Source organism: Cucurbitaria berberidis, assembly GCF_010015615.1.
Source record: "Cucurbitaria berberidis CBS 394.84 unplaced genomic scaffold K460scaffold_6, whole genome shotgun sequence".
NCBI classification, from domain to species: domain Eukaryota; kingdom Fungi; phylum Ascomycota; class Dothideomycetes; order Pleosporales; family Cucurbitariaceae; genus Cucurbitaria; species Cucurbitaria berberidis.
The window spans coordinates 637523-663385 of NW_024468940.1; the positions used below are offsets into that span (position 1 = coordinate 637523).

The 25863-nt window shown below is 51.8% G+C and overlaps 12 protein-coding genes across 12 annotated transcripts; 6 read left to right on the forward strand and 6 right to left on the reverse strand.

Moving 5' to 3' along the window:
- The first annotated feature begins 17 nt into the window (after window positions 1-17).
- Window positions 18-517, forward strand: K460DRAFT_370826 (uncharacterized protein). Its single transcript, XM_040934235.1, has 2 exons — window positions 18-232; window positions 284-517. Exons 1-2 carry the CDS (start codon window positions 80-82, stop codon window positions 470-472), a joined length of 342 nt encoding a protein of 113 aa, XP_040783408.1. The 5' UTR covers window positions 18-79; the 3' UTR covers window positions 473-517.
- Window positions 495-1899, reverse strand: K460DRAFT_370827 (uncharacterized protein). Its single transcript, XM_040934236.1, has one exon. The coding sequence runs from the start codon at window positions 1782-1784 to the stop codon at window positions 729-731; it is 1056 nt and encodes a 351-aa protein (XP_040783409.1). The 5' UTR covers window positions 1785-1899; the 3' UTR covers window positions 495-728.
- A 2024-nt stretch (window positions 1900-3923) lies between these two features.
- On the forward strand, window positions 3924-4520 carry K460DRAFT_420704 (uncharacterized protein; the record flags this gene model as incomplete). The annotated part of the gene is made up of 2 exons (XM_040938095.1): window positions 3924-4190; window positions 4248-4520. 2 exons carry the CDS (start codon window positions 3924-3926, stop codon window positions 4518-4520), a joined length of 540 nt encoding a protein of 179 aa, XP_040783410.1.
- Window positions 4391-5603, reverse strand: K460DRAFT_347198 (HIT-like protein). Its single transcript, XM_040931337.1, has 4 exons — window positions 5288-5603; window positions 5075-5149; window positions 4919-4996; window positions 4391-4850 (listed from the first exon to the last, which is right to left on the reverse strand). The coding sequence occupies exons 1-4, from the start codon at window positions 5514-5516 to the stop codon at window positions 4630-4632; spliced, it is 603 nt and encodes a 200-aa protein (XP_040783411.1). The 5' UTR covers window positions 5517-5603; the 3' UTR covers window positions 4391-4629.
- Window positions 5604-6487: 884 nt separating this feature from the next.
- Window positions 6488-8162, reverse strand: K460DRAFT_380622 (A/B/D/E cyclin; the record flags this gene model as incomplete). The annotated part of the gene is made up of 4 exons (XM_040935281.1): window positions 6488-6582; window positions 6632-6770; window positions 6821-8053; window positions 8151-8162. 4 exons carry the CDS (start codon window positions 8160-8162, stop codon window positions 6488-6490), a joined length of 1479 nt encoding a protein of 492 aa, XP_040783412.1.
- Window positions 8163-8874: 712 nt separating this feature from the next.
- On the forward strand, window positions 8875-10578 carry K460DRAFT_321406 (50S ribosomal protein-like protein L2). The gene is made up of 2 exons (XM_040930476.1): window positions 8875-10041; window positions 10096-10578. The coding sequence occupies exons 1-2, from the start codon at window positions 9087-9089 to the stop codon at window positions 10263-10265; spliced, it is 1125 nt and encodes a 374-aa protein (XP_040783413.1). The 5' UTR covers window positions 8875-9086; the 3' UTR covers window positions 10266-10578.
- A 354-nt stretch (window positions 10579-10932) lies between these two features.
- On the forward strand, window positions 10933-14253 carry K460DRAFT_398755 (binuclear zinc transcription factor; the record flags this gene model as incomplete). Its single annotated transcript, XM_040936211.1, has 6 exons — window positions 10933-11635; window positions 11691-11994; window positions 12045-12564; window positions 12619-13110; window positions 13157-13479; window positions 13539-14253. Exons 1-6 carry the CDS (start codon window positions 11350-11352, stop codon window positions 14251-14253), a joined length of 2640 nt encoding a protein of 879 aa, XP_040783414.1. The 5' UTR covers window positions 10933-11349.
- Window positions 14254-15006: 753 nt separating this feature from the next.
- Window positions 15007-18021, forward strand: K460DRAFT_295068 (uncharacterized protein; the record flags this gene model as incomplete). The annotated part of the gene is made up of 3 exons (XM_040929533.1): window positions 15007-15079; window positions 15140-17868; window positions 17923-18021. 3 exons carry the CDS (start codon window positions 15007-15009, stop codon window positions 18019-18021), a joined length of 2901 nt encoding a protein of 966 aa, XP_040783415.1.
- Window positions 18022-18658: 637 nt separating this feature from the next.
- K460DRAFT_398757 (phosphotransferase enzyme family protein) lies at window positions 18659-20995 on the reverse strand. Its single transcript, XM_040936212.1, has 6 exons — window positions 20464-20995; window positions 20203-20414; window positions 20102-20142; window positions 19963-20064; window positions 19312-19909; window positions 18659-19254 (listed from the first exon to the last, which is right to left on the reverse strand). Exons 1-6 carry the CDS (start codon window positions 20896-20898, stop codon window positions 18942-18944), a joined length of 1701 nt encoding a protein of 566 aa, XP_040783416.1. The 5' UTR covers window positions 20899-20995; the 3' UTR covers window positions 18659-18941.
- A 60-nt stretch (window positions 20996-21055) lies between these two features.
- Window positions 21056-22379, reverse strand: K460DRAFT_347213 (DUF887-domain-containing protein). The gene is made up of 2 exons (XM_040931338.1): window positions 21844-22379; window positions 21056-21796 (listed from the first exon to the last, which is right to left on the reverse strand). The coding sequence occupies exons 1-2, from the start codon at window positions 22324-22326 to the stop codon at window positions 21332-21334; spliced, it is 948 nt and encodes a 315-aa protein (XP_040783417.1). The 5' UTR covers window positions 22327-22379; the 3' UTR covers window positions 21056-21331.
- A 971-nt stretch (window positions 22380-23350) lies between these two features.
- Window positions 23351-24320, forward strand: K460DRAFT_294821 (uncharacterized protein; the record flags this gene model as incomplete). Its single annotated transcript, XM_040929515.1, has 3 exons — window positions 23351-23407; window positions 23458-23852; window positions 23906-24320. 3 exons carry the CDS (start codon window positions 23351-23353, stop codon window positions 24318-24320), a joined length of 867 nt encoding a protein of 288 aa, XP_040783418.1.
- A 493-nt stretch (window positions 24321-24813) lies between these two features.
- K460DRAFT_370838 (Cu,Zn superoxide dismutase-like protein) lies at window positions 24814-25775 on the reverse strand. The gene is made up of 2 exons (XM_040934237.1): window positions 25352-25775; window positions 24814-25263 (listed from the first exon to the last, which is right to left on the reverse strand). The coding sequence occupies exons 1-2, from the start codon at window positions 25768-25770 to the stop codon at window positions 24951-24953; spliced, it is 732 nt and encodes a 243-aa protein (XP_040783419.1). The 5' UTR covers window positions 25771-25775; the 3' UTR covers window positions 24814-24950.
- Window positions 25776-25863: the final 88 nt, after the last annotated feature.

Genomic DNA, 25863 nt, shown 5'->3' on the forward strand with positions numbered 1-25863 from the left:
GTCTCCTTGGTTTACTTCACAAACACATATTAGATAGCTTCCAGTCCTCACTTTGAAATCTATACTGAATTACTGCTCAATGTTACCGTCACGGCAGATTGCTCGGCGGATTCCTACACCCTCTCTCACCCTATGCTTTTTCACAACACCAATACTGCGAATACTACGTACAGAACGAGGTTACTCAGATATAAGCACGGGTTCTTCAAGTTCAGCTAAAGAGGAGGTACTGGTATGTTGCTAACACTAGCCTAATAACAAACAATATCTTACGGGAAGCTAGAAGTCGACCGCCCAGCCGTCAGAGGAAGCCAAACCGAAGAAGAAGACACAAGCAGAACTCGACCAAGAGCTACAGCTAAAGCTTCAGGGACTATCTGGTGATGGGGGTGATGCCGGTGTGGAGTATGAAGATGGGAAGCCGGTATCAATGAAGAGGAGCGTGAAGAACAATATGTTCAGATACATCTAAGCTGAGGTACGATGAACACTCCAGCGCCTGTCTGTCGCGAAAGGACTACCCGAATTAAGTGGTATGTATGTCTCCAGTTACCTCCTGTTTCCTATGCTGACCTTTTCTGAGTGAACACGCAATAAGTTCTTGAACCCCTCCACATGGATAGTCGACTTTGCGTTTGGTAGGGTATTATATTATTAATCAATAATTATCACTACTATATCTCATGGGTATATCCGCCACATATCTTTAACTTCCGTTCATCACTTCTCTACTGATGCTCAGTAGGTGTACCATCAGCTATCGTTGTTTCCCTACTCTTTCTGTTCCAAGACTGTGATCGCCAGGCCATCTCCGCCGCGCCTCTCGCAGCGAGGCTTGCACTATCTTCTGCTTTGTTAGCCTGCATCATCATATTCACATCAACCTCCAGCACACTCCACAACGCAGCTTCCACAACTGCCGAGAACTCCTTATCTGCCCCATGGGCACCCATCAACACAATTCTGCTAGGTGGCCTTGACAACCAACTAATGCTGTCTACGACCATTTCGTGGATGTCTGCCCAGAACTTTGCACGCGGCACTTCGTGAATGGGTAGGTTCCACCAGCCGAGATCGAGGTTGAAAGCGTGATTGTGTATCGGCCATTCTTGAAACACGCTTTGCAGGGTCTTCACGATTGCGGAGAAGGAACCGTTGTCGAAAGAGAGGAATAGAACGTCGAGGTAAGGGAGTTTGCTCTGTTCGTCGAGGCAATCTTGGTATTCTGTCCAATTCTTACAGAGCCCGTAATCGAGGCCGGCATAGGCCGCGTTCGTATCCTCATACACAACCAAGTTGTTTCCGGTCCGCGTGCGCGTGGAGGACAGTCCGGCGAGATCTAGTGCGTCCTGGAAGTATTGCTTCTTGGCCGTGTCTAGTGGGAAAATGGCCGGCGCGAAGTTGGTCATTGGGCTACCCAATACTTCCTCAACGTCTATCTGCAGAGTGTGTAGGAAGTTGGAGAGAGTGACGGCGTCGCGACTAATTGGTAGGCTCGAACCTTGTCGTGTGTTCATCCATCGTGTCATTAATTCGATGTATTGCGCATCTCCTTCTACCTTGACTAGGTCTCTCGTCGTTCCGTTTTGATAGCGAGCCGAAGCGATAGCGTATGAATTCGTAAAGTGGACTCCGATTCCGGGCGCAGCATCCTCTGTGGCTTCTGAGGGTTGAGAGGAAACATCTTCTACGGCTTCTCCCAAAATAGGAACTTGCTGTTGCTGCGGCGAGTGAACTGCACGTGCACTGGCCGCCCCAAACACGAAAAAGGCAATGAATTTCATTGTGTCCACAGTTGTTCCAAGGTTCTTCAGAATGGACACTACTTCAACAGCGACAAAGAAACAAGTATTAAAAGGAGTGACTGTAAAGCGGAATGTCTGTAAAGAGAGGAGCAGGGCAACAGCGGCCTCAAGCCCCGCGGCCATCCACCCACTTATACGAGAAACCTTGGGCGAGGCCACTCCGGCTTGCAGCCAGCACATGCACGGTTCTCGGCTTGCAAGACTATTGAACTAGCCCCTTATGGCCCCATGATTCGCTAAGCAGTCATAACGGCTAAAGGATTACCGTTTCCGGCGTCGCGGGTTGATGCGAGATTGATGATATCCCCGGATTTTCTTCAAATGGATCACGTGGGATTGTATAAATTCCAGTCGGAGAGAGCGTAGGAAAAGCCGAAACCGCGGTCGCCGGAATGCATACCTGCCCGAGCATCGACGGGGCTCCACGACGTTGAAACTGAAAGCTGTGTCTCACAAGCGTGAGTGTCTTCGACGCACGCGTCATCAAGAGCGACCACATATATACATCCTCGCTGACCAGGGAGATGCTGTGTATCACTACTTGGGCTCTGTGGTTATGAATTGATGCAAACGATTCTAGGCCTCGAAGCCGAAGATGCTCTCATGATTTTGTAAAGGGGAGCCCGACGGTACCGGTCAACTAAATCCAGATGCGGCCAAAAATAGACTGAATCCGGACAACGCGGCACGCATACGAAGCGCCGCTCAGCGTCGTCCAAAGCTTTGACTTTGACTTCTAGTCATTTGAATCGGTTTCTACGTTCTCTTTTCTTCAATCTGCAAGGCATACGAATGCTGCATCGATACGTGCCATACGCCAGCAAGTCGCGCTGATGGCGAACGTCAGCACCGACCCCTATACAGATGTTACGAAACGTAGGTTCTCAGATTAAACGAGAGTAGAGGAAATAGCTACAAGTTTTGAGAAGAGTGTAGTTTTTTAGCTCCATCTATAGTGACCCCAGCAGAGGCTTCCGTCCGGTCGTTCTTCGGTTATATCGATAGCGCGAAGTAGAACGAAGCTAACAGCCCCTTTTTGAAAGTCTTTGCGGTCATTGTATGTACTGTATAGTTATTTCTATCAGGATTTCATTCATCAAATAACACAAGCTTCCTTGGTGTAGTTGGTTAACGTGGGTCTCATGTCCTTGATCTAGCTAAGCTAGAGTCATCCCAAGGTTGCCAGTTGAGTCTGGCAGGGAGCATTTACTTTTTGCAAGATGCAATGCTTTCGGGCCTTGCCTCTTCAAACAATCGTAACGGTAATACTATACCTCAGTCCTCCTTCACGGACAAAAATTCGGAGGGTTGAGCTAGGATCAATCTTTTTATTTCGCCAAATGATAGATATCGTATTGACATGCTACAGATAAAGAAGGTCACACGCTAGATTTGTACGTTGGTTCTGCTACAGGTTAAAAAAGCAGACTTTAAAGATAGTTAGAATACGATTAGTACATTTGAAATAATTTCTTTAAAGATGCTTATTGGAAAAAAGGCTATTATTACTAGTTTGCTACAAAGCTTGCTTGTGTATAAATAAACTTTTGTGTTCTTGCTTTAGAAATCTGTACTCTAAACTCTACATTCTAGCCCCTTCTGATTGAAGGAGTGATTATCATCTTCTGTTAGTGACGAAAATTCGATCGCTCAATGAACGCCTCAGTCTCATCGAGCTTCTATTTCGGACGTAAGACGTTTGGAGGCTCTTTCAGGAAGGAACGGGGTGTACGGAAGAAGTGGAGACACCCAAGACCACACAGCCGCATGATCACCAAGCCGCCTCTCAAGTACCTTCACTTTGACAGCAAGCAACTGGGCTTCAACAAAAGTATGCCTTGGGAATGAGCTTGGCATTGTACAATGCGATGTATGCGACGAGAAACGTGGGACTGCGCGACAGGCCGTGAGGCTGTGCGAGGCTGTGCTCGACTCGGGTCCTTCGCCAAATTACCTAACAAAGCAACAATCTTCGACTTTGAACTCCCAACACTGATAGACTACACTCGGTATTTAACTCGATCTTGGTGTCGCAGATTTTGGAATTCTCTATTATCATCACATTTCATACTGTCTCTCCCTCAATATTACGCACCACACCTTTGCAGGCCAGCGACCATGTCATCATCCCCAGCGAAACTCACGTACACGACCCGCTCTCTACAAGGCATCCTCGCCGTGTCAACAATTGGCCTCGCTGCCGTCCTGATCGCCGACCAATCTCCCGGCGCAAATGCAGCGCTCAAGTACGGTGTCGCCGTTGGCGTCGTGACATTCCTCGGAGCGGTACTAGGCATACTAGCACTCTGGCTGCCGATATTACAAGGCTTAATCTTACTCCTCGCGGACACCGTAGTGTTGGCTTTGAATCTTGCTGGAGGTATCGTAAGTCCTTCACCGCACCGTTGTCTCCTTTGAATTCGAGGAGTTAAGTCTTTGTAGCTCTTCGCGGTCAAACTTGAAGGCGTCGATTGCATGAACCAGACTATGGAATACATGCGGGACACGCTGAGCCACATCTCTCTACTCAACGGCGACTGTCCAACGGAGAAGCTCCTCTACAAGTGCCTTAGTTACGACGAGGGCGATGGGTTTTTGCAAAGGAGGTGTCGGTGGGCTACTGCAGCAGCGGTGCTGATGTTTGTAAACTTCATCATTGTGCTCGTGGGCATTTTGATAGAATATATTGGTGGAAGGGGGAGGGTGAGGAAGTGATAACGCGACAAGAGAGCAAAGTTGATGTATAATACCATGATTCGAGAATTGGAGATGCCTGGTAGTAATAATTAATGTCTAATGCACTGAAAGAGTCAAAAATAGACTGTCATAATTTCGCCTCCCTCTCACTACTACTCATCCTCTCCGCCTCATCTCTCAACACTTTCCTCATCTCGCTCGCTATCCTCGCCCCCTCTTCATCGTCTAGGTCGTCGCGTTGGCCCCGTCCAAACATCGTCCAGCTCTTGCTCTTAATCTCTGGCATAGTCTCTGGGCGTGGTATGATGTGGAAGTGTACATGGGGTACTACCTGTGCAGCCCGCGCACCTGCAAAATATCAGTAAGTTGTAGCAGAAGTAGAAATATATCCAGATCAAGGTGACTCGTGTACTAACCGTTATTTTGCACGATATTGTAGTCTGTGACGCCTGTTACTTTAGCTACTGTTCTTGCCAGTATCGGTAACCAGAAACCTATAACAAGCGGGTCAGCTTTCTATTCCACGCTAATTGACAAAGCGACCACAATACATAAAGAGTATGTAGACTTACCAATCTCTCGACTCTCAGTGGCGCCCATATCAGCAACCTTGACTTTATGTTCCCGAGTCGTAACAAGCAAATGACCTAACCCCAATGATCCAGTCAGCCTCCTTCGCAAACGTTAACAGCACTGAAGCCAACCCCCCAAGCTATCCAGCAAGCCCAAAGATCCCAGCTTCTTTCCAAAGAATTTAACAGATCAAACGAATTCAACCTACTTACCTCCCGTCATCGGCAAGATATCCAGAAAAGCAACCACATCCTTACTCCTGAGCACTACAAAGCTACTCGGACTCGTCTTTTCATGATCAGCCTCATCTTCACTGGGCACGCTGGTCGCCAATGCCTCCTTCCGTGAACTCCATAGCGCGTTCTCTGGACACGGGAAAGCGGCGGCAATGGTACAGAAGGGGCAGACGTCAGGCGGGTAGTGGAGGTCTGCTTCGTTCATGGTGAGGGCATCGTTTATATGATTTTGTTTTCCGAGGCCCTCGATTGGATGAGGGTATGTGAGTGGTGCTGGCTGGCCCGGGGGTGGAGGTCGAGTGAAGACTAACAAAGAAGGCTAGCGTGGAGTTTGATGTCGTGATGAGCCGAGGTTCAGGTTGGCGCGATGGCTGATCGCGACCGCGACGGGTGGCTTGTTTACGCATCGCGGGCTGAGAGCTGGAAAATGACGCGAGACGCGCGCATGACGTGCAGACGGGAGTTTCATACGACGCGTCTGCCCGATTCGGGGCGTCGGGTACTCCTTGGAACGATATCAGTGTCATTGTCGCTGTTGTGAGAATGCTACGCTGGAGTACATTCAAAAAGAGACAATAGCACCACGAGCATGGGAACACGTAGTAGATAGAAGGCATAGACTTTTTAGAAACTTTACTCCATTGCGACGCCAAAGCGTTCGCATCCACACTACTCATACAGACTTCCACCTCTATCATGATCATGGCCATCACACCACACTTCTACCAAGAATAGCCTTTCGTATCACACCGTGATGGTATATCGATCGCTAATGCTATGAGCGAGTATCCAGAGCCGCTATCAGAGAAATGAAGATAAGAGTTACGTGCAACAAAACACAAGCATCCTTTATGCCCCATCGGGAAGAGATTTGACGCCTCCGACTCCATTCCAAAATAAATCAAGAAGAAACCAACAAGAACCAAAAGAACACGTGAAAAAGCCTTCAAGAGCCAATTGCATCCCATGTATTAACGCCGACTGGAAGATGGTATAGCCAAGATGCAAACGTAAAAGGGCTGGCTTGATGCAAGTGAAGATATAGCTCCCGGTCCGAACCACTATGGTCACCTACTACCGAACCATTTTTGCCCCATGTTCGGCGTGTGACGGCAAAGCGGGGCCTCGTGAGAACTGAGACCAGGACTGGAAGCGACGAGTCAAGGAACAACCGTCTTAATGCTTGTTTCGAAGCTTGGGGGTCTCCTCTTGAAGAACGTTGCCATAGGCAGCGACGTAGTCTTTGGCCCACTTTCGGAGAAGGATAGATGCTGGACGGTGTTAGCGGCTGTAGGGTTGACGCGATTGGGTAGTACGAACCTTTTAAGAACTTCTTGCTGGCATACTTCTTAAAGAAGGCCTCGTGAACCACCGGGCCAGAGAGATAATCGATCATTAGCTGCAAGACAGGCTGGATCTGCTCCTCAGTGTAACCGGCGTAGTGTGAAAGGGTGGCATCCTATTACAGTAAGCAATGTGAACAGGACGACGAGAATTATGAAAACTTACCCAAGGGCCACGCTCGAGAACAAGGCGAGCCAAGTACATGGCAGCAGCAGCGACTTGGCTTGGAGGGTGTGCCAGGAAGCGGTGATCTAGGCAACCAATCTCTAGGAGATACTTGCCTAGAGTACGCGTCTGGATATCGTAGTTGTCGGCTTTTGATATCCGGCGGAGGAAGTTCATGGGGTTTGGATAGCTCAGGTCGTAGTTCAAGGCAGCAAGGACAAAGCGCTCTGCACTAAGAATCTCATCCTCAGTGAAGCCGTCATCCGCGACATGGCGGAAGTTCTGTACATGGGGCGAAAGGACCTCCTCGTACTTTGAGGCAATGAACATGGCGGTGACACCAACCAGCTGAAGGCGGTCTAGCTGGACAATCTTGGCGGAGAGGAAGCGATCGATGATGTTGACTGCGAGGAAGAGAGTCTCGGGAAGGAGGCGGAAGCGAGTATGAACTTCGAGTAACCAGTCGACGAGAATACCGCGCATCTTCCACTCAAGCTCATTTTGGCTGTCCATGTATTCGGGATTGGCCATGGTCGCAATCTCTAGCTCCTTCAAGTACTCGAAGATCTCGACGACGTACTCTGAGACCATTAATGGGTCATCGACATCCTCCTTGTCTAGATCCGGCACGTCCTCATCGAAGACTTCCTCAACCTGTTCAAGGACCTGTACCTTTGTGTGCTTCGTGCTGTGCACCTTTGTGATTTCAGTCTCCAGGGTGACGTTCTCCTGGGGCACAACATTTTCAGTTGCTTCCGAGTCCTCCTCTTTCAGAGGCTTTGAGCTGGACGCGACGCGCTTCTTGGCCGGCTGCCCTGTGATGCCATTCCCGCTAGCTGGGCGCTTCTTCAGCTCTGATGAACCGGTAGTCTTGTCCTTTGGTTCCAGTCTCGAGCGCGTCGAGTTGACCTGTGAAGGCTTCTGGATCTTGGTAGGCTGTGCAGCTTGGGACAACGCGCCTTTCCTGGCCACAGGCTTCTTGCCCTCCTTCGCGCCAGCACCAAGCTCGGGCTTCGCGACATTGCTGACATCACCGAGCGCAGGACGCTTTCGGCCACCGACACCGTTTGCTCCTAGCGTGGCAGTGGACTTCTTCGTCTGGACGACCTTCTTGGGCACGTCGGCAGCGGACTCGTTCGCGCCCAAATTCGCCGCCTTGGCGCGCGTCAAGCGTGTCGTACTGGCATTTTCATCGTTCTCGTTGGTGACAGCACGCTGCCGGAGGGAGCGAGCCTATAGGAACGTGTTAGAGAGCTGAGATGGAAGGCGGACATTGCCCAGATGAAGTGGGCAAGTCGAGACGGCAGCAGGGTGAGGGGCCACAACGTACTACGGGAGGCATTGCAAGCAATATTAGGTATGCTGATCAAGGCTAGAGAGGTATTCGAAGAGTTGGAGTATGCTTTAGGGCGTTATGGCGGATACAGGTCTTGTTTTGATGCACTGTTTGCAGACGTTAGCATTCTTCGATTGAGCGTGTTATGACGAGCGTAAGAGGAGCGGAGCCCGACAATACAGGAGCATCGAAATGTGTGCCCAGCGTGCGAGAGTGCGCTGGGCAGAACCACGGTCGATGCTCGCGAGTATTGGTACACTAGACACGCTACCTGGGGGTGCGGCAGCGATGGTGTTGTGACGTGCGGAGGAGCGAGACGAACCCTTGGAGCGTGAAGATTGTGATGGTCGAAGGGACGGGGACGAGGTCCAGCTCCAATGTGTAGAGAAATGTCGGTGGGGAGGGCGAGTGAGGTGGTGCACCAAGGTGTGTGTTGATGGAAGTGGGTGTAAGAGGACGGTTTGTTTTGGTACCGCCCTTGGTCACGTGCAGCCCTTTTGGCGTCCAACGCGCGAAAGTCGTGCTTCGAGGCTGGTAGAGTGCACGCACCACCGCAGCGCGTAAGTAAACGTACCTGGGAGAACGCCGAAGCCCAACGCGTAGATATGCCGATGCCGTGAAGATAGACGGGCGTGGAGATGGCGGGTTGAGGAGAGAGGGCGTGCAGAAGGTGCAGAGCAGTGCGAGAGCGAAGAAAGAGCTGTTTTGGTGAGGGAGAGAAAGCAGCAGACACACGTTGCTGGGCCAGTGCCAGGTCGCGCTGCAAGGACAGGCCGTGCCGACCCACCTTTTGCCTGGCGCTAACCAATTACAGCCAGTTTTGAGAATTGTTCGTCACCTCTCCGGCCAACTCTGCACATGCAGGCCATCGAGCACCAGCCCATTGCACCGTAGTGAAGCTCCTCTCGCCCTCGCTCCCATCAGCACACGATGCTGCAGCCGCGGATATGTCGCTTCCAGCCCTCACGCCTGGGCAAAGCGCTCCTGTGCGCCCGTACCTATGCCCAAGCCCAAGCAATCGACCTGAGGCCTCCACCATCATTGCAGCCATCCATAGCCGCTGACGACGCGGCCGTCAAGTCCGAGGGCACGCGAAAAGACAAATTTATTCCCCTGCGAACCTACAAGCCTCGAACGCCCGGTCTGCGGCATCTCAAGCGGCCCGTCAACGACCATCTGTGGAAGGGACGACCACACCTCAAGCTCACCATTGAGAGGAAGGGCCAGCACCTGGGAGGGAGAAACAACACAGGCAGGGTCACAGTCCGGCACAGGGGAGGTGGACACAAGAGAAGGATTCGAATTGTCGACTACAAGCGCTATCTGCCCGGCAAGCATGTGGTGGACAGGATAGAATACGACCCGAACCGCAGCTCGCATCTGGCCCTCGTGACCCGCGTAGAGACGGGCGAGAAATCGTACATTATTGCTGCGGATGGCATGCGGGCTGGCGATGAGGTGGAGAGCTACAGGACTGGTATTCCGAAAGACTTGATCGCCAGCATGGGCGGTGCCATTGACCCTGGTATGCTGGCCGCAAAGACGGCAGCGCGAGGAAACTGCCTCCCGATTCACATGGTCCCCCTCGGTTCGCAAGTCTTCAATGTCGGGTCCAAGACACAGGGTGGAGGCGTTTTCTGCCGCAGCGCAGGCACGTACGCAATCATTGTCAACAAGGAAGAAGTGGAAAAGGCCAAGGGCACCGAGATCAAGCACGTTATCATTCGAATGCAGAGCGGCGAGATCCGTAAGGTCAGCGCAGACGCATGCTGCACAATTGGTGTTGCCAGCAACCCTCAGTCACATTTCAAGTCCCTCGGCAAAGCAGGACGTTCGCGATGGCTAGGGAAGCGGCCGGAGGTCCGTGGTCTAGCGATGAACGCAGGTTAGTTCTTGAAGCCTACCCGCACGTATTGTCCATGAAGCTAACTATTCCCAGCTGATCATCCTCACGGTGGTGGTCGAGGTAAATCAAAGGGTAACGTGCACCCTGTCAGTCCATGGGGCACTCCGGCCAAAGGAGGATACAAGACGAGGTACAAGAGGAACAAGCACACCTTCCTCGTGCAAGACCGACCACGCAACCAAGGCAAGCGTAGGTCGAAGTAAGTGTATCTATATGTGTTGCGTTTCAAGCTGTACCATACTTTGCATACCACAGGAAAGAACAAGTCCGCCATCGGGCATACTGTACTATATTTGCATAGCGTCATGGCTGCATGCTGCTCCAAAATCCATATTGTACGCATTTACTATGCTTGTGGTTCCTTACATTCCGTGTAGGAAGACAATTGATGAGGTCTTGAAAGGGAATTCTGTGACTACATAGCCATGCGTGCTCGCTCCCATGGCATATTTCCGCCTTTTCCCAGATATATACAGTCTACTACATACTCATTGCTTCCAATGTCATCGTCATGGGCTTTTCCACTCAACAGGTCCGTATCGAATGCGCTAGTTGTTGCACACTCCACCAAACTGTTGTTGATGACACTAGATGCTCTGTGCCGATCGGCGATAACCCCGCATTGACGGTATCTTGTCTAAGAACAAAGACGTATGGATGCAAGTAGTGAGAGGGAAGCTATATCTACAGCTGACGAGATGTGAAAACCCGGCCAGTTTTGCACTGCGTACTGATGCTTGCCATTCTCTGAAAGTGGTGTGGCGGCTGCACTGTTGAACCAGTGGTGCGGGACTGCAACGGTGACGCCGATGGCGGGAGATCCGCCATAATTTGTCCAGATGTCCGACGTGCAACCATGACGCGCTGGAAGCAGCACGCCTGGCGGACGCTTGCATGATGAGAGTCGATGTAGAAGGCGTAACTTCAGCTATGTGTGCCTTCATCGTCTCCAGGGCTGTCCACTGACATGCTCTCTTTCGACTTCTCGCTTCAACGCCTACGTTACCGCTATGCGACGCCCGTATTCCTCGTGCTGAACAGCTGAAGCCCATTCTCATACCCCCATCAAACCTATATCAGCCCATTGACTTGCATCCCGATCTGCCCTCGAACTAATCTAGACGGAGTTACGCAATCGAAGGTTCAAAAGTGGCAGCCTAGTTCTTGGATAGTCCCTATAGGATCTCGAATCCGCCCCAGCCGCGCTTACGCGGGGGTCTCCAGTCCGACCTAACTTGAGATTCAAGCACCTTCTTTGTGCCTGGGTCGCATACTGTGTTTGCGAAGATGACTCGAGTCGAATCTGAGTCGCCAGACGAGAGCTTTTTCAACGACCTGTCCCAGCAAGGCCCCGATGCGAACAATCCCAACGGCCAGGAAGCGCAGGCTGACAGCGCAAGCAGACCTAAGAGGATAGCTTGCGTTTTGTGCAGGAAGAGGAAGCTGCGATGCGATGGTGCGCGGCCTTCCTGCGCGACCTGCAGGCGGTTATCCCACGATTGTGCCTACGATGAGGTGCGCAAGAAGAGTGGACCTAAGAGAGGCTATGTCAAGCTTCTTGAACAACGTCTGCGTAAGTTGGCGCCACAGCAGCTAATGCCCTGTACTTTCTAATGCGGTCCCTATAGAACAAGTCGAGACCCTGCTCAAGAACCAAGATCCTACCGACTCGAGTAATAACGCTGCAACGCGCCAGGACTCTACATCCGCATATGTCGCGAACACGATACAGCAATCGCTACCGAATTCGGGCGACTATCTGAATACTTCGGACCGGACGCAAGGAGCAGCGCAGGAGTCGCGGACGCCTGGAGTGGAACCATTCCAGAACACAGGCGCAAGTGGCAATAATGGAGAGCAAGACTTCTCGTGGGAAATGATAGGCCTTGGGCTAGAGGAACCCTTACCGCCTCAGGATGTCATGGATGACTTGTGGGTGAATCTATCTATGTTACAAACGACTCGACTGATATGCCGCACAGATACCACATCTACTTTACCAAGATACACCCATCGATACCACTCATCCACAGACCACGCTTCCTGGCCGCTCTAAATCTTGCCCCTCACATGCGACCACCAGTATGTCTACGGTACATCATGTGGACTTTGGCCGCTACCGTTACCGACAAGTATGAGGCACTACGAGAGCACTTCTACCAGCGCGCAAGAAAATACGCTCAAATGGATGAAATGAAAGGTCACGGAGAATCCACCATCACACTTGCACATTGTCAGTTTTGGATCTTGACATGCACGTACGAGTTCAAGCACATGTACTTCCCAAGAGCATGGCTGTCGGCGGGTCGGGCTGTGCGATTGGGCCAGATGATGCAGCTGCATCGTTTGGACGGAGTCGGGCTGGACGTCAAGCAATGCCTTCCGCCGCCAAAAGATTGGACCGAGCGGGAAGAGCGCAGAAGAACTTTCTGGATGTCATTTTGCCTTGATCGTTATGCCAGTATCGGGACTGGTTGGCCGATGACAATCGACGAAAAAGACGTAAGCCACTGCATCGCCTCATGTTGAGATCAGACAAAGCTGACTTGGTATCAGATCATGACAAATCTTCCAGCGAGCGAGGATGCATTTGACAAGAGCAAGCCAATGCCTACAGGTTCTCTAGACCAAGTCCTGAACCCCAATGGCGCCGCAAATCTCCAGCCACTCGGCGGCATCGTTTTGACTGCGGCAATGTTTGGCCGAAACCTTCTGCATTTACATCGACCTGGACCGGATGACAACGATGACGATATCAACGGTGGCTTCTGGACCCGGCATCGCCAGATTGAGCAGATCCTTCTCCAAACATCGTTAGGTCTTCCAGATCACTTGCGCTTACCGGCCGGCCTTGTGGATCCCAATGTTGTATTTGCAAACATGTGCATCCATACATCAGCCATTTGCCTACATCAAGCGGCAATTTTCAAAGCAGACAAGTACCGATTGCCTGTTCATGTCAGTAATGAGAGCAAGATCCGATGCGTGACAGCAGCAGCAGAAATAGCGTCCATTATGCGGATGATCAGCCACATGGACCTAAGCGTGGTAAGTTGACTCTAACAGGAAGTTTGGCGGAAACTAACCAGATTAGATGAACCCATTCATATCCTTCTGTGTCTACGTGGCTGCCCGAGTATTCGTTCAGTACCTCAAGACGCGGCCGAACGACCAACAAATGAACTCTTCATTGCAATTCCTCTTGCAAGCAATGCAAGCCCTCCGCCGGAAGAACCCACTCACGGAATCATTCCTAGTCCAGTTGGATCTGGATTTGGAGAGCGCCGGCATATTGAATATGCAGCAGAAGCCCTACCTACCTCTATCTACAGGAGTAAGTCAACCTACGCAGCCCATGCAGGGCTTGAGCGACAGCGTTGGAAACCACTTCCAGCATGCTGTTGATACTTCCACTGAGTAAGTCTATGCTAATCCGTGCCTCTTTAGTCCACGGTCTTTCCTGTCAATTCTGATAGCGTTAGATGTAGTCCCCTCGTGGTAATCCGCGAATCGCAAAATCCATCTGCGGCCATCAATACGTTTGGCAACAGCAACGGAGCCGCAGGCGCCGCAACCGCCGCACATCAGTTTACCAATAATACACCCGGCCCACCCTTCCACGTCTCGAATGTTAACAATGTCGATATGAATGCGCAAACACCAGGCTTCCTCCAATCCCAATCTAGGTCCACAAGTTCCCAGGACTTCGTGCCTGCCGGGTTCGCCATTCCCGATGGAAACGAGATGGATGTTTCCGGCGACAGGAGTGTCGACCAGCCCAGTCCTGCAACCATGAGCTCACAATCAAGAGGTGGCTCAACGTCGCATTCTTCATACTCACCCGGCCAGCAAAACGAACACCACCTTCCCTACCGAGCGTCTCCAAAGATGCCACTAAGCCAGATGCGCGCTCCATCTGGCGGCGCCGGCGCTGCGACCGCCTTTCCAAGCTTCGCCTCCAGCAGCGAGATGTACACGAATACATTCAGCACGTCTGGCGATATGAACGATGATGGGTTCCAACAGGAGTTCTTGGTGGGCAACGAGTGGGAATACACGGCATTGAATACGGGAACCGGTATGACGCCTATGGCTGATAGTTCGGCATGGGATTCTATGCTCGAAAGCGTTACAATGGGTTGGGGCTCGGTAGGTCCTCCGAGCAGTCATCACGCACCTGGTTCGACATAGGCGGTTGCCATGAATGGTCAAGGGCGCAAGTGGGGATGCATGGATTTATTTAGCAGGATACCCACTTTCGTTTCATGTTCTGATTTTCTTTTGGAAGACGTCCTTGATGGACTAGTTGTCGGCTTCTTGTACAATGAACGGTGGTACAAGTCACTTCGACTGTGGCTCGAATAGAGCAAAGGGGATCTATGCATATACACATGTCGTAATTTATTGTGAAGGTAAACTAGATAGCGCGCAGTCATCTCATCGCTTGTGTATAATGGACGCTATAGAATCAATCAGTTTCTTCCCAACTTGAAGTGTTCCCTTCGTTGTAAGAGGTGGTCATATTTTAGTGCAACTTGCGAGAACATCTTTAATCAAACATCCGGTGTTAGAGATTGGGTGTTTCAACCCATTCCCCCCATTTCCCACAAGTCACTTGGCGTATGAGGTCTCTGATGTTTGCTTTCCTGTCGCCTCGATTGCGGAGGTCCGGGGTTCAAGTGGGCGTTCGGGCAGGGGTCATGGCGGTCTGGACGTCACACCTTCCATCTCCACAGCAACCAACCAGTAGCGATACGCTACGTCAAGCCTTCAACCACGACAACACCGCTATTCTGCAGCTCAAAGTCGTACTGCTTGCGACCTCCTGCGTTAGCTGCATCCGTTTACTCTGGAGATATAACAGATTGCAACTCCCTTCCCCGGTTGCGATTGCATTTGGCTGGAGAAACGGCAGTAAACATCACTTAGCTACGTGTATCCGGAATGCACACCTCGAAGGAAAGGGAAGGTGCCTCGTCACCAGGCCCGGGTGCATATTATTCGCCCATGCAAATGAGTACGAAAGCCAAATACCAGAGCATTCTTCGCCGTCGTTGTACTAACTGTTGGCATGAAGAAAGCTATCTGCAAGATCTCCGTACCAACCGCCCAGCCCGTCCCACGGGTTCTCGACCTCCACCCGCACATTTCAATACTTGGTCCAGCAGGACAAGCAATCACCTTACCGATTCGCCCGCTATATCGCCCCTGCAGCGTACCTTCACCAACCCTATCGCCGACGTCGAAGCCCGCCCATCCACCTCGCACGAAACCAAATCCCATACCCGAAGAACTTCGAATGTCAGCATAGATGGGGTCATGGCTGGTGTTGGGCGTCCACTTGTACAGCCGCCGCGAGGTCGAGACGTGTTCAGGAGGTCTACAGACAGCTCACGAACACCCAGCGTGCAATATCGCGAAAGTCAAGAGCGTCAGGCAGAGCAGGAGGAAGCCCACGCTCTACGCATAGCCATGGAAGAACTAGAATTGGCACAGGAGGAGAAGCTATTCCAGGCTGCGCGCGACGAAGCCGTGGAGCTTGTATGGAAGCACATCAGCCCGAACGCACAGGAAGCCAGTCCTCACGCGCCATATGCATATCCTGGTTTGGCGAAGAAAGGCAGCGCACAGAGGAGTAGGAGTGTCGAGCCGAAGGAACAGGATCTGCAGCGGGCCAATTCGAAGCTGAGGAAACGACATTCGATGGGTAGTGCCGCCTCGGGCAGCAGGAGTAGCAGCTTGCAAAGCAACGGGGCGGCTAACAGTTCGGATCCCTTGCCGCCTACAAAGGAGAACTTCGATAGCAAGAGCAAGCCAGGGGAGTCAGCGGCACTTGCAAAGGCGTCAGCTGATCTGCCAGACTTCAAGCAGCGACGGAGAAGCAGTGGAGCTCGGCGAACAATCAGTGGTAGCTTATTCCAGAACCCGAACGATCAGATCTATGAGGAACCCGAAGAAGAGACCCCCATTGCTCCTGCACCTACCCCGGTGGCCGCTGAACCCCCGAAACCTGAGAAGCTGCCATTGGGAGTACGACGCAACCCATTCATGCGTTTCCAATCGATCAAAGGCAATCCCATGATAAGATCCAATACAGATCCCGTTATGGCCACAAAGAGACTCGACCGCTACGAAATCCAGAAGAATCCCCCTACACAGTCACGCAATGCTGCGTACACACTAAATCCGCCTGTCCTTCCAAAGCCGGCTGAGGATACAAAGTCAGACGCAGAGAACGAACCTGAGCTAAAGATGAAGGAGGGCAAAGAGATCCGAGGTGACGATATTCGTGCTGCTACCGGTTTTCGTCTTAGGGACCGCAGCCCTAAGTTACCTACTCCCACAGCAGTGTCGGATGCACCTGGTCGACCTATTGTCTCCTTCAAGAAGGACTGGAATGTGGTTGAATTAAAGGAAGAAGTCGATTCTCAGTCTAACGCAGCGTCACGTCCTTTGGGCCAGGCAGCTTCAGTTCCCCGGCCGCTGTCCAAAGCTGCAACAGCCCCCGTTGTCCCTACTATAAACTTTCCAGCGGAACCACACAAGCGGACTACGACTCCGTCACCACCCTCAGTTCCTGGGATCAGTGTCTCTCCAAACCCCCCAGCTCCATTTCCAAAAGTTGGTCGGCCTGAAAAGCCTACCATTAGTGTTTACGAGGACCCTCCAGCAAGACCACTCCCCAACGCCAGCCCTTTCAGGAAAATGAACACTCCTCATCAACCCACCGCAAAATCCATACCAACAGCAAATGTCTACCAGCCCTCTTCAGCGCGCTCCAAGCCAGCTTCAGCGCCTTCCATCCCCGCGATCTCTGTCTCTGAGATACCATCAATTTCGGTCAGTGAAGCCTCCGCTCGAGTTAACCGCGTGAACGTGCCGTCTATAGGAGTTACGCCGCCTATTCCGAGAATCTCCGTCAATGAGTCTCCCGCACCAAATAGACGTAATCACGCCAAAGCGCCCTCCATTTCAGTTACGCCTGATATCCCGATGATATCCGTCAGCGAATCGCCAGCACCAGCTCGGGGATCCAAAGTCAACGCCCCCTCAATATCAGTCACTCCTTCTGTGCCTTCCATTAACGTCAATGGGGCGGCTGGGTTTGGACCAGCTACCTCTACACGCCCATTGCCAAACCCTAAACACCACATTGGAAAGTCTCATAGTTACAACGGTACCGCGACCCCGCGACCACACTGGACACCGACCACCGTACGCACAAGCGCTCTTTGTACCCAATGTGCCCTACCCATCGCAGGTCGCATTGTCTCCGCAGGAGGCTCCCGCTTCCACCCCGAATGTTTCGCTTGCTATCAATGCGGTGAGCACCTTGAATGCGTAGCTTTCTACCCCGAACCGTCAAACAAGTATGCTGAACGCGTCGAACGAATCCGCGCCCGTCTCTCCGGTCAGGATATCGCTTTCCTACCCACACACCCCACCCCATCCGACATGCAGCGCCTTGAGCACGACGACGGCACCGACGAATCCCCACGCTTCTTTTGTCACCTGGATTTCCACGAACTCTTTTCCCCACGCTGCAAATCTTGCAAAACACCCATCGAGGGCGAAGTCATCGTAGCGTGCGGCGCGGAGTGGCACGCAGGCCATTTCTTCTGTGCACAGTGCGGCGACCCGTTCGACAGCAGTACCCCATTCGTAGAAAAAGATGGGTACGCGTGGTGCGTCAACTGCCACACGCATCGGTTCAGTACGAAGTGCAAGGGGTGCAGGAAGCCGGTTACAGACATGGTTGTCAAGGCGCTGGGGAGTGAGTGGCATGCAGGGTGCTTTGTTTGTGTGGTGAGTGTTGTTCATCCAAAATGATTTGAACAATTGATGCTGACAAGCTTATAGGTGTGCACCGGTCCTTTTGAAGATGGAAGATATTTCCTCAGGGGCGAGTCGCAGGACCCCGTCTGTGTGCGGTGTGAAGAGCGAAGATTGAAAGCCTAGCTCCACTTACGTTGCATTCAGTCGACTCCGCTGGACTTGGTCGATGATAGTGCTGGCGTAGTGTATGATACGGCGACCGTAATGCATTAGCGAAATAGCGGATAATAGCTAAGTGAATCTACTCTCACAGAAAGCTTTTTTCTGCATTTGATTTCAAGTTCCGCAAGGGTGTAATGTGAGCAATAAGTAAGCAGCTTGAGCTGTGCCTGAGCTCGCTGCGAGTTAACATGAGCTAGCATGATTCTGCCTGATCTCCTCCCTGAGTAGCATTAATAGGGTCTGAAATTGGACCCCAACAGCTCTTATGGATATGAGGTGTCAAAGACCAACTGCTCTCATTTCCAGGCTATTACAAACCTTCCGTAGCTTATTAGCTCTTTGTCTCATGTGCCAGTTCCCCTCCAGTTTTGGTGCCCTCACTTCAGCAAATCTTTTGCACACTTTGGTTTCGATATTTCCAACTCCCAACACAGAAGATATCTCCTCCCATACCTTTAGATACTTGCCGAAGATGGGCATCTCTTCTAGCTGGTTGATTACCGCCGTCTCGCGGGCCCATCTCGATGCGGAGCTTGTAGTAACCAAGGTTGCCCCCACTGTAGGAGCCTCCGATGGATTCTATGCTTAGGTACACGCCGATTTGAGCCCAAGTTTGCAAGAGTTGCCCCTGCTCCCGTTCCATGGCAGCTTTTTTGGTCGTACACTCCTCCGACGTTTCCTGGATCCGCTGCTTAGCCTCTACATTACTCCTGATCTCACTCTCGGTTTCCGGGTTAGGAGGCAGAACAACACGATGATACAGATAACACTCCCCCCAAAGTTGCCAAAACATGACACACTGTTGACTTATCTCATTAATCGTTGGCTGGAAGAATGGGCAATCAAAGCTATCACGCGAAGATTGTCTTCGATGAACAATGTTAGGCGGCTGGCAGGTTGCTGCTATCATTCTTCACATGATCAAGCACCCACCGCGTCTGCTCCTCAAAATCTTTGAGCTCTTGGCCTTCCAACGTCTTCAGACCGTTTTCTCGTAGGCTGGAGAAGAGAGCCACGGCTTCGTCAAAGAACTCATGGGTGGTATAGCCGGTATCGTCTACTCTGCCTTTCAATTCATCCCAAAAGTCCCTCGCATCGTTATAGCTACCCGCATCTTGGTGGCTTTCAAGAACCTCTTCAACAGAGAAATGGTATGGGCAAGAGGTCTTCGAGTCAGCGTAGTCTTTCCAATCTCTAGGGCAGTCTTCAGTGTCCATATATTACTAGCATAGTGCGGACCGGGTTTCATACCTCTCAATTCGAATCAAGCAGTCGCGAAGAGGCAGGATGTCTCCGTTCCAAGAAGTGGAGGCAAAACCCACAAGGTTACTTAACATTTTCCCTTGAGGGTATCTTAGCACCCTATCAAAGAGAGGGTTTCGGCCGGCAGTGTTATGTTCGTAACTGTAAACCTGGATTGACTGCTGCACTTTACACTCCATCAAGCGTCGCTCATCTTCCGGCATCTCTTCATAGTCCGGTGGTAGTTTCAGCATGATTTCGCCGTTATAGTCGAGAAGCCGTGGTGCTCTGGCCCGAAGAATGAGAGGCCCCACCCAGCAAGACTGCCAGTCAATGACGCTGGAAATTTTCCCCTCATGAATGAACAGGTTACCAGCGTGAAGATCGCGATGCCATAGCATTGGTGTTAGTAGTTCAGGTTGTTTTGGGAGTAATTGAGCAATAACACTGAGATATTTTTCAAGCAGGTCAATGTGGGCTTGCGGGCTGCTCTGGCCTTTGGAGGCGCCCCATCGCTCCATGGTTAGCGGTATTGCTTCAGCGTAGCGACGTAGCCAAGCGATCTCGCAGTGCCCGATCGCTTCCACGTATTCGTGCGCACTAGTCCCTTTGGTGGAAGTCAATTGCCTTGCTAAATCATTATAGGGGAGGCTGACATACATGGTCCGCGATCAATAGCCATGTTTGCCCTCTGTTTCTCCCAGAACTCCCTCTCGACTGTGGGACCAATAACGAACCTTTCTGCTACGTCTTTCCTCAAGCCTTTTCATAACGTTAGCAGTGACTTGTGCGGCCTCACACCCGGGAAAGCTGTCCTTCTTGTAATAGAGCGCACCATTTCTACACAGTTCCATTAGAAGCGTCATCATAGAGAACTTGTGGGCCAGTGCGGTTTCATACCTGTTTAATGGTGTGGAGAGAAACTTCTGGTCAATGGTAACAAGCTCAGTTATAATTGCCAATTGATCTTTCAGATCCATTGTATCCCAAACCTCTGATAGTTGCGTGCCTCGGGCTTCCTCCATGATGATGTATTCTGATTGAACTGGGTTATCGGCGGTAGCACAGTAAGCCAGAACCTTTGGTACAGGTATGTCAAGAATCGAATGTGCCTGCATGCATAAGCACACACCCAGGACTGGACGGGAGCGGTTGACTCACAAAGTCTATCGTAGCAACCTCTGAAGCGGTCGTGTGCTTTGGAGGGCCTGAGTTGGGATGAGGGATGCGAGCCATCACGACCGAACCATCATCCATCTGGAGCCGGAAGACTTTGTTGAAATTTCCTTCGCCTATCTTGTTCATAGATACGCACTTCTGGGACCCTGCGGTATCCACGGCAACCTTCTGAAGTTCGGCAACATTGAACGCGCGATAGCGTTCGCGCAATTGTTCCTCTTCCCCCCATAGCCATCTTCCGGAAGTGTAGTTAAAGTGGTCGTATAGTTCATTCTGCTGCGTGGGTGCAATGGTCCCACACTCGTGCGCTGCATGATTGCGGAAGATAGAGAAAGAGCGCGCAGTGAGCGGTGTGATGGGTACGCGTAAACAATGAGGGAGAGAAGAAGGTCGCAGGAGAAGGCCAAGCACGGACATAAGAAGTGGTTGAGAGATGTGAGATAGAGACTTGAGATAGAAAGAGCTTGTGGTTATGAGCTGGCTTGCACTCGTGCCGCGACTTTGTGGACGCGAAACGAAAACAAAGACACTTGGACTAGCCAATAGGGAGCAAGAGTAGATTTGATTTGAAAATAGCGAATTCGATTAATTTGCCTACCGGCGAAAAAAGGGGCATATCACCTGATACCTGGGAATCTTGAATACTCTTATTGCATTTGGCTTAGCATTGGGCATGGAAGACGCTGTCCGGCGCTTTTGGTAGCAAACATGGTACTCAACTCTCGAATACATAGCACACAAGCTGTTTGAATGCATAATATCACGATGCAGTTTTCCATGAAAGGAACGATGACAAGTTCATCTTGACACTCTTCTCCTACAGATAGTTAAACTGTCTGCTGTGACCCGGTCACTGGGCCTTTTTCACACGCTCTTCGCGCGGTACGAATCTCTTCCTCACAGCTTTAACCATCTGCGTGAACCAGTAAAAGTTCAGCAGACTCAATGCCGTGTTACCAGCTAAATACACGCAGACTAACCACACAGGTAGGTCGCCAACCTCACAGTTTCCAGGTAGTTCGTAGCCGGAACCCCCTGGATTGCCATCACACTTTCCCTCAGTCAAGGGCGAGCTCGCAAGTCCCGCGGAAGGCATTGTAAGACCCTTGTAGATATCTGAGTAGATCATGATGGACTGATATGTGCCCCATACGATGCGGCACCCGAAGAACGTAACCAGGAGAGCGATGCCGTTGTAGAGTTGGAGGGTGGAGCCAGTCATGCCCAGCTTGTCGCAGAACCAGTGGATGTTCAGAAACGGCGTCGATAGCTCGTACAATACGAAGGAGAGGCCGTAGTAGTTTCCGAATGGCTTCTGGGCAGTGTTAGTAAAAGGCATTTTATCACCATCAGGGGACCTACGAAGCCAATACAAGTCACTGCCAATGCGCCAATTGCATGCAGCAAGGCACTAAGACCGGATATACTGATGTACTGCGCAGATACTTGGAGGTCCCACAGAAAGTATCCAGCAGCGAAGCCTTGGACCATACCGCTCGCTGGTGTGTAACCCCAGAGTCTGCCCCTCCAGTCCATATCATGTCTCTCTCCATCCTTGAATATAACCCACAAAGCGGCAGTGTTGATGAAGAGGGCTTGTATCATAGACACCCAGTGTATATCCCAGTTGAGTCGCGTGCGCTTGTTGAAGCCTCGGTACGTCTTGGGGCACACGAGTTGCGAAATGGCGGGCGAGAGGACATGGAGGATGACATGGTATCCAAGGAAGCCAAGAAGGATCTCGTGGACATGGTAGGGTAGGGTCGTCAAGCTCAACTTTTCAGCTAGTGGTTCGCTGAGCTGTACGAGCAAAGACGGTGGTGGGATAGGATCCACTAGAGTCATAGTATCAGTTCGATGAAGCGTGTGACATACTGGAAGGAAAGGAGAGATATGCCATTCAGGGGGGTTTCCGCATCTTCTGCCTTTATACGATCCTACGTGGGGCTCCACGAGCCAGAAAGGTTTCATCATTCCTCCTCGGTGTAAAGTGTGTGCTTCGGAAGTCGATGATGCCGCACAATGCCTGATCCCTGGATCGACACAGCGGGGCTGACGGGGCTGACGATCGCTGCTGCCCTGCCTGCCCGTGCTTAGCGCGTCGGCAGGCTGGAGGGTTCTTGCATGATGCCTCAACTCTATCGATCCTACATCTTCCACCACCACCATCTTCATCCGTACCAGCGACTCGACCGGTACATTATCAATTCCGAGTCTGACTACATCTCGCCAAGCGCTGTGTAGGTCCATCCGCGCCCTCTCTCGAGATGGCGGTACTGGAAGGCATGCCCTTCAGAAAGACTAACGAACTATGGCCTCTCCCACAGCAGCCTTGTCAGCTGTTGTCATCGCTCCCAGACTCTTGAAGCATCACCAGACATCGTCAACCTTCCCTTCATCGGCCACGGAAAAACATCGTCGCCGGACCGCGTCGCCAGCGCGTTGACCGCACAACACACCGCCTGCCTTTTCTGCCACCGACGCCTTAAGCTCCGTCTTCACCTGCCTCACAACAACAATACAACTCCAGCTGCGCGCAATTTCACAAAGCTTGCCAAAGTCACCGTTTGTCTTGGAAGAGCTCAAGGTTACGTCTACCGCTATCTGAGACTCGCTGCACGCTAGTGAACACTGCGCTGAGGCTGTTGGATCGCAACAAGATTGTGGAAGCATCTCGAGTTGATTTGGTACGGAGCCCGTCTCGGTCGCTTCTGCACCGTCCTATTCCAATCACGAGAGGTTGTTTTCTGCTTGCATCTTGCCGGATCCATTTTCTCCACTCTTTTCTCTATCCTCCAGAGCAGCAACCATGACTAACGAACTCGTCGACGACTTCATCACGGAGCACGATGCCGCCTCCGAGACGCCCATGAATGCCCAGGCTGACCCGCAGAGCAAGAAGCGCAAGATCGCACAGGAGACTGAAGTGAGTACAACCCATGTACTCACTGCGACATGATCACTGACACTATGTAGACCAGCAAGAAGGCCAAGGTCCAGGAGAACCGGGCCATCTACGTGACCAACCTCCCTCGCGACACCACTCAGGAAGAGATTGAGGAGACTTTCAAGAAGTATGGCATCATCGACCAAGGTGCTGACGGCAACAAGCGCATCAAGATGTACTCTGACGACGAGGGCAACTTCAATGGCGAGGCTCTGATCGTCTACTTCAAGAAGGACTCGATTGATCTGGCGATCAAGATGATGGATGAGTACTACTTCCGCATCGAGGACCAGTCACAGGGTACCATCCGCGTCAAGGAGGCCGACTTCTCGTACAAGCGCAACAAGGATGGTGACCAGATCGCGTCGAAGCTCACGCGCAAGGACAAGAAGGCTTCGGATCGCAACCGTGCAGACCTCAACCGGTAAGTCTTTTCTGCTTCACCGCTTCTGATGATCGGTTCTAAAACCTTTATAGCAAGCTTGCAGAGTGGTCCGACAACGAGGAAGAAGTTGCCGAGACCTTTGCCCCAAAGAAGAACAAGTGGGCCAAAGTCGTCATCCTCAAGTACGCCTTCACCATCGCGGAGCTCGACGAAGACGACGCCGCATACCTCGAGATCAAGGAGGAGATCCGCGACGAAGCCGCGAAGCATGGTTCCGTGACCAACGTGAACCTGTTCGACAAGGAGGAGGCGGGCATCGTCACGGTCCGCTTCCGCGAGTTCGAGGCGGCCGAGAAGTTCCGCGATGCCAGCCATGGCCGGCTCTTTGCGTCGCGGAACCTCGAGGCGACGCTTGCCGAGGACAAGCCGAGGTTCAAGAAGAGTGCTCGCGGCGAGGAGCCGGATAGTGAGGAGGAGGAGAGGCTGGAGAAGCTTGCCAAGGCGTAGATGGCTTGTGCTGGCGGGGGTGAGATGAGATGGAAGAAGTTGGTGGCCTTCTGAGTTGATACCCTCCTGTACTATATAAACACGACGAACACGCCTGATGGCTACAGCTGCATTTGAGCAGCATATCTAGGCAGAATGAAGCAGCCTGGACACCCTCATTACCTCATGTGCCTATAGTTTGTACTTGTGAAGTTGACTGAACATGTCCAGGCTAACCTTGTTTGTGATTGATTTATGTCGACACTTCGTACCTTGAAGGCATCCTGGCTACTTCCTCACATGGAACAACAAGCTCTCAGAGATCATTGACGACATCCAGGCTCACCTGCTAGATACTCTACATGTTCTAGGCCGTGAGGACACGCATGAGACTGAAGCTCAAAATCTGGAAATCGAACATAATATCCATTTCACATTATCTGATCAAGAGGTGACAATGTATAATGTACAAGAAGCAAACCCCAAAAAAGTCCCCAAAATTATTCCTCCAGCAGTGCAAGGCAAACATGGAGCCAAAAGTAATGCTCATGTGGTATCAAATAGCCATTACACACACAACGCCAATATGCACCTCGTCCTCACTACTCATTCAAGGACCTCCACACCACATTACCAATCCAGTTCTATCTTCTAGAGCACAAGAGCCGCCACGAGAGCGAACAACGCAGCCGGGCCAGCAACGACCTTGGCAGCAGCGCCAGGGAACTCAGCAGGTGTCGAAGACGACGCAGATGGAACCGGGGCGCTACCCGTAGGAGCGGGCGTAGATGCGTTGTGGGATGGCTTGGGGGCACCGCTAGACGAAGGGGCGGGCTTGTATCCGTCGCCTACAGTGAAGTTTGCGCACCCGATGCGTGTCTTGTTAGACAGGTGGACGACGAAGGAAAGGTTGCCGAAGAAGGCGGGGTCGTCGGCGCGGGTGGCTGAGTAGGGGTCTACGTATCTATTTGTTCGTGTTAGTACATTGACCATCTCATTTATATGTTTGTAGAAAGGAAGGGTAAGGCAGGGGTAAAGGCAGGAACACATACTCTTGACTCCACTCTCCAGCAGTGATATTTCCATACTTGCCGCTCAAATCACCCGTCTGGCACGTCTCAGGCTTACTCGCATCGCAAATGGGCACCTCGCCGCGCTTGTACGGATCCAAGTGGGCACCCGTACCCGTGCAGTTGCCGTTGGCAGGCACGGGCTTCTCGTGGATGTGGTACATGAAGGGTCCGCCCTCGGCAGGGAGGCCAGAGAAGGAGACGGAGAACTTGACGCCTTTGCCGTCGGCGGCTGATACTGCTGAGATGGAGCCACGAAGGTTGCTGCCGGCTTTCTCGGGGAGCACGCCTACATAGCTCGCGCCGGCAGGGTTGCTGGCTACTGCTGGGGCGGGCGTGACGCTTGACTGGGCGCTGGCGATGGACGCCGCGGCAAGGAGAGAGACGATTTGGACGAGCATCTTGGTGGTAGGGTGGTTTGAGAAGTGTGTGTGTGCTGGAGGCTGTTTAGCAATTGGAGAGAGAAGTGAAGAGTAAGAGACAGCTGGAGTGAT